Source organism: Tachyglossus aculeatus, chromosome 14, assembly GCF_015852505.1.
Source record: "Tachyglossus aculeatus isolate mTacAcu1 chromosome 14, mTacAcu1.pri, whole genome shotgun sequence".
NCBI classification, from domain to species: Eukaryota; Metazoa; Chordata; class Mammalia; order Monotremata; family Tachyglossidae; genus Tachyglossus; species Tachyglossus aculeatus.
Genome location: NC_052079.1, coordinates 12362604 through 12372980, shown reverse-complemented (window position 1 = coordinate 12372980; position 10377 = coordinate 12362604). Strand labels below are relative to the sequence as shown.

Below are 10377 nucleotides of genomic sequence, written 5' to 3'. Positions count from 1 at the left end.
GAGAGCTAGCTTGGCGGAGGGGCAGAGGGAGGGCATTCCAGGCTCGGGGGAGGACGTGGGCCGGGGGTCGATGGCGGGACAGGCGAGAACGAGGTACGGTGAGGAGATTAGCGGCGGAGGAGCGGAGGGTGCGGGCTGGGCTGGAGAAGGAGACAAGGGAGGTGAGGTAGGAGGGGGCGAGGGGATGGACAGCCTGGAAGCCCAGGGTGAGGAGTTTCTGCCTGATGCGCAGATTGATTGATAGCCACTGGAGATCTGGTAGATCACCGCTCTCCCCAAGGAAATCTCCAGAATTATTCGCTTTATCATCTTTACTGATCTCTCATCTCCCCCATCCTATTTGCTGCTCTTCCGAGTCAGCTAAGAGAGAGGCAGCGTGGCTCGGTGGAAAGAGCACGGGCTTGGGAGCCAGAGGTCATGGGTTCTAATTCCGACTCTGCCACTTAGCTGTGTGACTTTGGGCAAGTCACTTCGCCTCTCTGTGCCTCAGTTACCTCATCTGTCAAACGGGGATTAAGATGGTGAGCCCCACGTGGGACAACCTGATCACCTTGGGTCCCCCCAGCGCTTAGAACAGGGCTTTGCACATAGTAAGCGCTTAACAAATACCGTCATCATCACTGGATGTTTTGGAGGAGTGGAGACGTGCATAGAATGGGTTTAAAAGAATGATCTGTGCAACAGTACAACAGGGCGTGGAGAGCTTAGTACAGTGCTCTGCACATAGTAAGCGCTCAATAAATACGATTGATGAGAGGCAGGAAAGCCACTGAGGAAACTGATGCAGTAGTCTAGATGGGAGATAGTGCTTGGACCAGTCTGGTACCAGTTTGGGCGAGGGGGATTCTTGGGACATTGGGAAAGTAGAACAAGCAGGATTTGGTAACTGACTGAAGTGCAGGTTGATCTTAGGATTCATTCAATCGTATTTATTGAGCGCTTACTGTGTGCAGAGCACTGGACTAAGCGATTATGCGCTGAGGATGGTACCAAGGGTGGGGCCTGCATAGGTAGGGCCTGTTATTATTATTGATAAATATCACTCATTGATGAACTCATAGGAAGAATCCTTTTCCTTTCATACATCAGGAGTGCACAAAGACATTTTCAGGTGAAATTTACATTTTTCTTTTTAAAGTCTTCGTGACTAGAGAAAGGATTTTCACTGGCATAACGAAAAGTAATGTACTCTGTTGTGCCTGCCAGAGATCAGCTCATGGATCTTTTCCATCTTCAATTTTTAAACGAATGTCTGGAAATGACCCTGAGCAGGACATCAGTCACCTCTTTACTCGACGGTGTCCAAATTATTTTTCCCTCCAATCTGCTATTGCTTTCACAGTCCTTTTGAAATAAATCTAGGGATAGGAAGGCAATAATGGAGACCTACCGGGAACTAGAAGTGGAGAGAAGCCCAGGTGACACAAGTTGTTGAAGTGGTGACTCTTGCTTCTAAAAAAAAATAATAATAATGTGAATTTCTGCACGGCACAGGGCTCCCAGACTGAGATTGAAAGACTGGAGACAAAAGCCAAGTTATCGGAAATGAAGAAAACCTACTTAAAGACAACTGGCAATAAAGGTGGGGGCCGTGCCCATACATTAGGAGAGCTTTATGAAAAACCCATAGAGAGGAGCAAAATAAAATTAGTCATTAGAGACCATTGAAGCTGAAGATGGACATATATTTGGGGCAGGGAGATGCTGACGGATTGCATTTCCAACTTCCTTTTGATGCTTAAATGGTGCGTGTTAGTGGGCCTGAATGTGTGGCCAGATTTCTCACCATTTGCTCTCTGTATGCACCATGGCTTTAAAAGCAGCAATTAATCCCCAAATGGTAGTTGCTAGATTAATGCGTATAAGATTGTTAAAAAATACCGAGGTTCCCTTAAGGTTTCTTAGATTAAGGATTAAAGAATCAAGTTTTAATCAACAGAAGCAGCTGGGGAAAATGGTCAGCTCTGACCTGCCGGTCAGGCCAAGCCGACTCCTTATGGAAAAAGTGAACACAAACCACTTTGAAGTCTCCAGTGTTTCTTTGCAGAGTAGGGTGAAGTAGCTTCACTTGCATTCGAAGTGAGCTTGTATCTCATCCTTTGTGTCTGAAGCAAACCTGATTTAATACAGGTAAGATTGGTGAGAAGACGTTCACTGCAAATGTAAGTTGTGCAGCTTGGTGAGTAGAAATCAAAAGAAAAATATTCTGTTCAATAAATGAGCTTTAAATCTCAACACAAAACTTTCATCCATTTTAAAGATGCCTAACCACTTCGTTATTTTTAAAAAGTTTTCTTTTTAATCAAAGCCAAAACTTTACGGAATGCAAATTAGCTTCTGGAAAGGGAGGGTGCAAAAAACGGTACATTCTCTGCTGCGGGCAGCTCGGCTCTGGTGTTCTCTGGAAATTTTCTAAAGCGCAAAAGAATATCTTAGAAATAGCCCAAACTTAAGTCTCAATAACCAGTGCTAAGAACTAGTGAATAATTTGGAATCTAGGCCCATAAAACGTAAAGCAGAGAGCTGAGTATCTGAAAGTAGGCTAACCTGGATAATGTAAAAACTCAAACGGTAAATCCTGTAGAATAAAATCATATTTGGTAGTGTCACACTCCATTTTAACTGGTTATCCTAGCATTCTTTATCTGAACTAATTTTGCGTCTAGTTAAATTAGGATAGTGCATTTTATTTTTACAATCTGATCTTGCACATATGGAGAAGAGGTTTACCCTTCTTAAAAGAGTAGGTAGTAAAGAAAATGAAAATAAATTTCCAGTTGCCAGTAGCTGTGCAAGTTTCCTTTTCTTCTTTTTTTTTTGCATTTCATCTTCACTTCCTTGGAAAATTAAAAAGTGTGGGCTAAATTTTTAGACAATTAACAGTTTGGGAACTAGAACTGAAAATTACACACAGCAAGCATCTTAATGTTTTATTCATAGCATTCTTTATACAGAATAAGCTTCACTGATATTTAATTCACTGCAGCATCCTGTTGGTGGTGAAGCACGGGATTACATTAATTATAAACAAAAAACAAAGCGTTTTTGACTTTTTAAAATAATGTATATATATATATATATATTTATATCCAGTTGACAAATAGCATCACATTACTTTATAAAAAACTAAAAATCACCATGGAAGCTAAGGCCCTAAGTTCTTATCGCCAATTGTTTCCTCTTGTTTATTCTTAGAGATATTAGAAATTAAATTCCAGTACCTCAAAATGAAAAAAAAAAAAAACTGAGTCCATGTTATTTACATACATTATGGAAAAGAAAAGTTGCTTTAAACTGGTCAGACTGCTGTAACCTACAGTATTTACATTATAAATGCTCAAACCTACAAACAAATGCCATTTGAAGACTGAAATTCACTATGCCTGGACCTTAATAGTGTTTGAACAGATGATCGCCAACACACAAAGGGATGAATTTGTGATCCACCTCACTTTAAATCAAATCCCTCTAATTCTATTCCCTCGTAAAAGAGTTTTGTGTTGGATGCTGAAAACAGACGAGCACTCTGCACTCCCATATTGCTAACCTGGAAAATGGTTCTCTCTCTGCCCAACGGCGGAGTTAACTGGACAATTTGCTCCTCCATTCAAGTAAAAGGGGAGGGTGGTGGCGGGTGGGGGTGAGTGTGAGAGAGAATATACCAGTGACTACGGAAATCAGTGTCATACTTCTCAAAATAACTCAAATTTCTCTACCAATTTCAATTTTGGTGAAATCTTTAGGAACCAGGTGGTGCCGGTACCCGCCCTGTGGACGCCCCCCCCCCCCCCCCCCCCGGCCCCCCACCCCCCAGCCAAACAGGTGGAGCAGGAGGCCCTCCCTGCAGGAAAAACTCTCCTTTTCTTTTTATACCAGGTAAGTCAACACAGAAAATTCTCAGCACTTAAAAAATCTAAATCCCTCACAAAAACAATGCAAATAATCCATTGTTATATACCAAGCTTTTAATGATTAATTTTCCACAAATGCCAGTGAGACTTGCTAAGTGGGCCAGTTGTAGCATTTAAACAATGCCCTACGGTGTCCACGATTCACAGGAAAAGTAGAATGTTGAAATTTTGGAGCTGCATTGTACGGCTAATTTGGGGGGAAAAAAATGGAAAATGCTGGCTTTAACATAATAACAATGGTACTGTATATGGCTGAAAGCTAATTTAACAGCACAGCCCTCTAAGCTATACTAACGTAACATAAAACCGAAAGAGCTTAAATAAAATGAAATTCACATCACAGTAGGAAAGTTATACCAGATTGAATTTGAAGATATGGACAGTTTTGAAAATTTTCCTTGTAGCCTACACTTCCAACAGAGATAGTCAGGCTTTTTCCTGTACATAGTTTGATGCTTTGTCTATACCATATATAGTAGAAAAATAAATTCTTTAGCAACCTAGAAACAGTTTATAAAACTCTTAAAGTTTAATCTTCTTTGCTAGACATGCCAATGTTAAACTGACAGCTATAAATTAAAGCTATAGACAACAGGTGTAAGTAATATAGAACATGTTAAGAATACTACATATACCGGACCGATTTTTATTATTGTACTTTCTCGATTCCTGTGTGCTTTGCAATAGGAATAATAGGGATTTTGTTTTCTTAGAAAAGATAATAACTTGCAAGAATATAACACAAATATCAAGATAATTTATAATATACATGTACTTCAACAGCAGCCTGGTTTATGTTAACACCTTGATCCAGAATGATAATCCACGTCAGAAGTACAATACCTAGGACATTACAGTTGGGAAAGGCAATTTTTATTTTCAGGAAACGGAGCAAATCAAACTGGTAAGAGCTTTTAAATCATCTATTTACTATAATACATAGAAGATTTTTAAAATCTCATTATGAATGAAGATTACAACAGTGACCAAAAAGCTTTTCTTTTACTAAACACAACGTACTCTAGCAGCTGAAAACAAACCAGGTTATTTTTTCCTTTGTGAAAGGCATGGTGAGAAAAAACCTAGCAAAATAGTTCTAACTCTACAACTGTCCATTCTGAAATTTGGATCCATAATTTATGGCCTTTCTAGTTGTATTATCGCTAACAAAATGTTTAAACTCAAAAAGCAGCATTCTTTTACAGCAAAACTGGTACCAAAGAGAAAAAAAAAAGTCCATAAAAAATGGTGCAAAAAGTCATTTTGAATTTAGTACAACATACCACAGAAAAGAATATGAATACAAGTTTTCCATTTTTTTATATATATATACACACACTCCAAAGAGGTTATCAGTACCCAAAGTATTTATTGCTACATTAGCAATGGATTTTTGTATATCTTTAAGGGCCACATAAAAATAGATTTAAGGAACTGATTCAATTGAAGTCCTAGATTAACAGTTTGGTTTAGAGAATGTGACAAATTGCATGTTTATGTATGAAAAACATATAGCCTTATATGAAAATGTCATGAGCTACTAAAGGTGTTCCCCAGAGGAAAAATTAAAATATCTAAAATATATTAGATTAAGTTTATAAAGATCAGTGATCTTTTGAACATGCAACTGTTTACAGAATTAACAGCATACAAAATGTTTAGTTCATTAATGGAACATAAGGAAATAAGTAGGCGACGTCAACATTTTTGCACAATGTTTCGGATTCGGTCACCATAAGCACGTCCTTGGTGTTGTGCTAAAAGAAATAAGTAAAAGATTACCCACCCCTCATCCATTTGTCCACAGGTTTACTCAGAAGATGGAAGGTGCAAGATTGTAATATTCTTCAACAGTGCATTTTTTTTTTTTAATTCTAAACCCTCACCCTCCAAAGTATGGAAGATGAAACTTGGAGTTAAAAGAAACTATAGCTGGGCTTTGAAGGTGTCTACACAGAATGCCTGAATGAGAAGTTGCCAAAAATATCACATTAAATAACAAAAACAGCCATAAAGCAGGCTGAAAAGCACTGAATGTTTAATAAATGTGAGTTTGTTTAATTTCTATAGAAAAATTTTATTCACAATATATTGTGACAAATTGCCACAGGAATGATATAGTGATTGCAATAAGGTATCATGCAGCAGCAGTTTGTACTTTATAGCTATTTTTGTTTTTTAAATTAAACTTCTCCAGTCATGCTTTATCACTTGGCCTTAATCTGCAGTGTGAATGAACGAGGAATACAATATGGTTTTCGGAGGAAAGTGTCCCAGTTTGACTGTGAATTGCCATAAACATGGACGTACACAACTGTACCCTGAAACATGCATGTCTAATTTTACTTTTCTGTGCAAATCCAGGCTGCCTGCAAACACCTCCGATTATATAATACCAAGAGGATCTGCCTGTAGTTGTGGTTGGATCAGCTGAGGTTGCAGGGGTGGTGGTAACTGAAGTGGGACCATTGGTTCCGCCATCTGTCCTGGGTTCAAGGATGGCGGCTGAGGAGCCACCGGGTTAGCAGTTTCTACAATTTCTCCATTGTGAAAGAAAAACTGACACTGCTGAATGAAGGTCTCGACCACAGACTGATGGATCTTGGTGGTGGACAGAAACTCTCGATTTTCAAAATCGGGTCTCATCAGAGTTGGCCAAAAACAGATGGACAAGTTGTCGGCAGTCATGAGGTTGGTCTTGTTTTGACGACTGACCCTGAAATACAAAGGAGAAAATATTCAGGTGGCATAATGGTCAAAAAAGGGGATAGATGATCTATGGGGGGGGGGGGGGTGTATGTGCATGCGTGCGTGTTCGTACCTGAAAGTCTGGTTTACTTTCTCTGTTGTATTACACTTTAAAACAGTACCCATAAAAGACTAATTTTGCTATTTCTGCCATTCTTCATAGAGTTGAGGAAAACAATTTCTCTACTCACCCACCAGCCAGCTCACCACAAACAAGGTTCTTCAAAGGCAAGTATCCATACACTGGTTAAAAGATGATTTCCATCTCTGTCCCGAATCAGAATATCCCTATCCTCCGGGTGGCAGAGAGAGTGCAAACGGCTTGGGAGGCAGCCAGTTCGGCCTACGGCTAGAGGCCTCTAGGCCTCTCTGGCTCCCGGCCAGGACTTCCCACTTTTCCTTTAAATGAAAGATCAGTCGATAAAAAGCCTCCCAGCTTTGTTGGCAGTGACCAGTCCAGAGGTTAGGAGTACTCTAAGTCAGGTCTGATGAGGAGATCACCTACTCATTTTAATCCAACACCAACCTGCTTATTAGGGAATTTCCATACACAGGCAACCCCAGTTTTTCTCCACAGAGAGAGCTACGATGTGCCTCTGAGTACAGAAAAAGGGAAAAGAGCCACCTGAGAAGCAATCCAGACTCTGAAGGGATGCAGACTTGCCTGATGCTTCCTCTATGCCACGGCCCTGCTGGACTCAACCTTGTAAGGCTCGAGGGGCTGTGTTTCTGCCTGACCAGGTAGAGGTCAGACTCTTTGATTCCCTTCCTTCCAATTTCTCTAAAGGGCCCTGCTGAAGAACCCGAAACATCGCACTCCCGGACAGGCTGGGGAAAGAGGGTGTGTGGGATCAGCTGGTGAGTGTAATAACACACTGATGAGAAGCTCAGGATAGGGTAAGTTTCCCGGGCTTTGGGACACACCAGTTCAGAAGCTGGAGGCGAGGTCACTGAAACAGATACTGCAGGCTGGAGCTGCTAAACCAGGCCTCTTGGCCTAGTTTCGAGGCTGTTATTAACAAGGTGAGCAGGGGCTTTGCCTGGGGCTGGGTAACCATCCAGGAGTCCTGAGCAGGCTCTGTCCTTGCGTTACAAAAAACCCACAAAAACACTTTATCAATTCTGAATCCTTTGAAGTGATCCAGAAAGGCTGCCACCCTCCTGCAGTCCTAGGATTTGGAAATCAGGGGAAGAATGCTCAGGTGAACTCAGAGCATAACTGTATCTTTGACGGTCCTGCTAAGCAAGGGGCTGGCCATTTAACATGGAGCTCGTTAATGTGCCAAAGGGAGGGACCCAACACAATTAAGCCCCTGGGGGATGGATGGTAGGGGGGCATGCTTCCTGTCATCCAGGACTCCAAGGCTGAGCCCTCTCAGCTGTAGTGTGCAGAGGGCTTGCCCAGTCCCGGCTCCAACATCTAGAGAATTTCCCTAAGCAGTGGGGTCACTGGAGTGACCACTGCTCACCCCCCTTGAAAATGGGAATGGTGAGGTCCTGAAGGGTTTAACGAAATGAGAACTCTATTAAGGGTAGCAAGGGATGGGGGGTGGGATTCATTCCCACCAGCCTAGGGTGAGTTAGCTTACCTGATGGGAACCTCTCAAGTCTTCCCAGCTGGGCACAAGCAGGGAAACTGAAGGGGAGAGTGGGGGTGTTGCCCTAAGGAGATGGGAAGGCTGAATCTGACCTTCTGGTCAGGCTGCCTGCTCCTCAGTGAGGCACACCCTCACAAGGACAAATCCAAGGTGATCATCTGGGACAGCCCTTACCTTCGGGTGGGGACCAATTCTTAAATAAAAGTAAAGCGCAAGAATCTTAGAACAGGGACCTTCCATTTTGCTTGGGTGCACACTGTGCCAGCGCTTAGAACAGTGCTTTGCATACAGTAAGCGCTTAATAAATGCCATTATTATTATAAGCTTGACTGAAAATTGAGAGCACAGAATAAGGAAGGTGGGAACAGGAAGAGTGGCAGATTTGGGGAGGATAAAGCAGGACTTGCCCTCTGTGAAGGAGCTCCTCTGGTTTACTGCAAGGTAGCCGTGAGATCTGAAGGTTAAGCCTGCTCACCTCTATTTCTCCTGCTTCAACTGAATGTGGGGCCAGCTACTAAAATGTCAAGATACTTTTTTTTACCTTTTCCCTTTCATAATTATGACATTATTAAAATCATCTGGCACCTGGAACCCCTTTAGGGTAAAATGAATTTTCACTTAAAATTCTAAACTCAGAATTGCTCTAAGCTCTGTGTCAAGAATTCATAAGTTGTTCAACTGTTCTTCCCAAGAACATTTAAATAATCACTAAAATTTAAGGTTTCCAAAATTTTTCAGAATGGATTATTTAAAATATTGAGTTACATAACTATCATAACAGTACGGAAGGAGCATGGGCCTGGAAATCAAGGACCAGGGTTCTGATCCCAGTTCTGCCACTTGCCTGCTGTGTGACCTTGGGCAAGTCACTTAACTTCTCTGGGCCTCAGTTACCTCATCTACAAAATGGGAGTTAAGACTGTGAGCCCCTATGTGTGACATGGACTGGACCGTGTCCCAGCTGATTACCTTGTATCTACCCCAGTGCTTAGAATAGCGCCTGGCACATAGTAGGTGCTTAAATGCCATAAAAAAAGAAAACTCATCTATACCAATTAAACTCACCTGTTTACCAGAACAGTGCAAATCCTACTCGTTAATAAAAACAAAAACCTTTGATGTCTAAGAAATAAAATAGCACATGAAATGTTCCAAAATGTATGGCAATCAAAGAAGGGAACACTCCTCCTGGTTCACAAGTAAAAGTCCTAAAATGTCTGCACATAAACAAAAGGTCTATCATACTAGGAAAATGTAATGAGACATCAAGGGACTCAATTCAAACCTCAGCGACTATGGAAGTGAAACTGAGCAATGTTCTATTTTTTTTAAAAAAAACTGGATTTTGTTTAGTGCTTACAATGTGCCAAGCACTGTACTAAGCACTGGGGTAGATACAAGATAATCAAATTGTTCAAACCAACCTGTACTTCCCAAGCGCTTAGTACAGTGCTCTGCACACAGTAAGCGCTCAATAAATACGAAAGTGAATGAACAGATGAGGAAACTGAGGCATGGAGCCCACATGAGAACCCAGATCCTCTGAGTACTAGATCACACTGCTTCTCAAAAGAAAAGAAAAAGCTCAGAGGTAACCAGGACCTAGCAAAGAGCAAATACCTAAGCACCATTGTGGGCAGAGGTGTTTTTGTCAGTCCCATCAGCCGGCTACTGAATGGGTAGTAGTGTGGGAAACCTCACCTTCAATAACAGCCCGAAGCACAAAATTAATACCGAAAGATTAAAAATAAATTGGAACTCCACAACCTTAAAACAGAATACTAAAATAAATGTATGCAGTAAGAGTGCAGGACCCACATCAAAGTAAAAAAACAACAAGCACATCCTGCATTTTAGGTTAGAAACGCAATGAACAAACATTTTGTGTGGCCAGAAGAACGCCACAGCCCGATTGGTTTTTTTTATGTTTACGCCACCACATATTGGTGAACTAGATAGGTAGTTGTGTTTTCTAAAGGGGACACAGGGGTAGCATTAGTCTGCCAGTGTACAGTGCATAACATGGAAGAACAAGACCCCAGGTTTCCTGGCTCTCCCAGACTTCAAATATTTAGTTTGCCTATCAAGGGGGCCTAAATTACTGGTGAGGTCTGATTGTG

General features: G+C 41.4%; 1 protein-coding gene across 3 annotated transcripts in view; it reads right to left on the bottom strand.

The window, feature by feature from the left end:
- Positions 1–3829: 3829 nt before the first annotated feature.
- The window catches only part of ARHGAP5 (Rho GTPase activating protein 5), a 68568-nt gene continuing 62020 nt past the window's right edge, over positions 3830–10377 (bottom strand). For all 3 annotated transcript variants that reach the window (XM_038756979.1, XM_038756981.1, XM_038756980.1), the window contains exon 7: positions 3830–6627. In XM_038756979.1, coding sequence (XP_038612907.1) covers positions 6297–6627 — 331 coding nt within the window. In that variant the 3' untranslated portion in view covers positions 3830–6296. The remainder of the gene's footprint in view (positions 6628–10377) is intronic.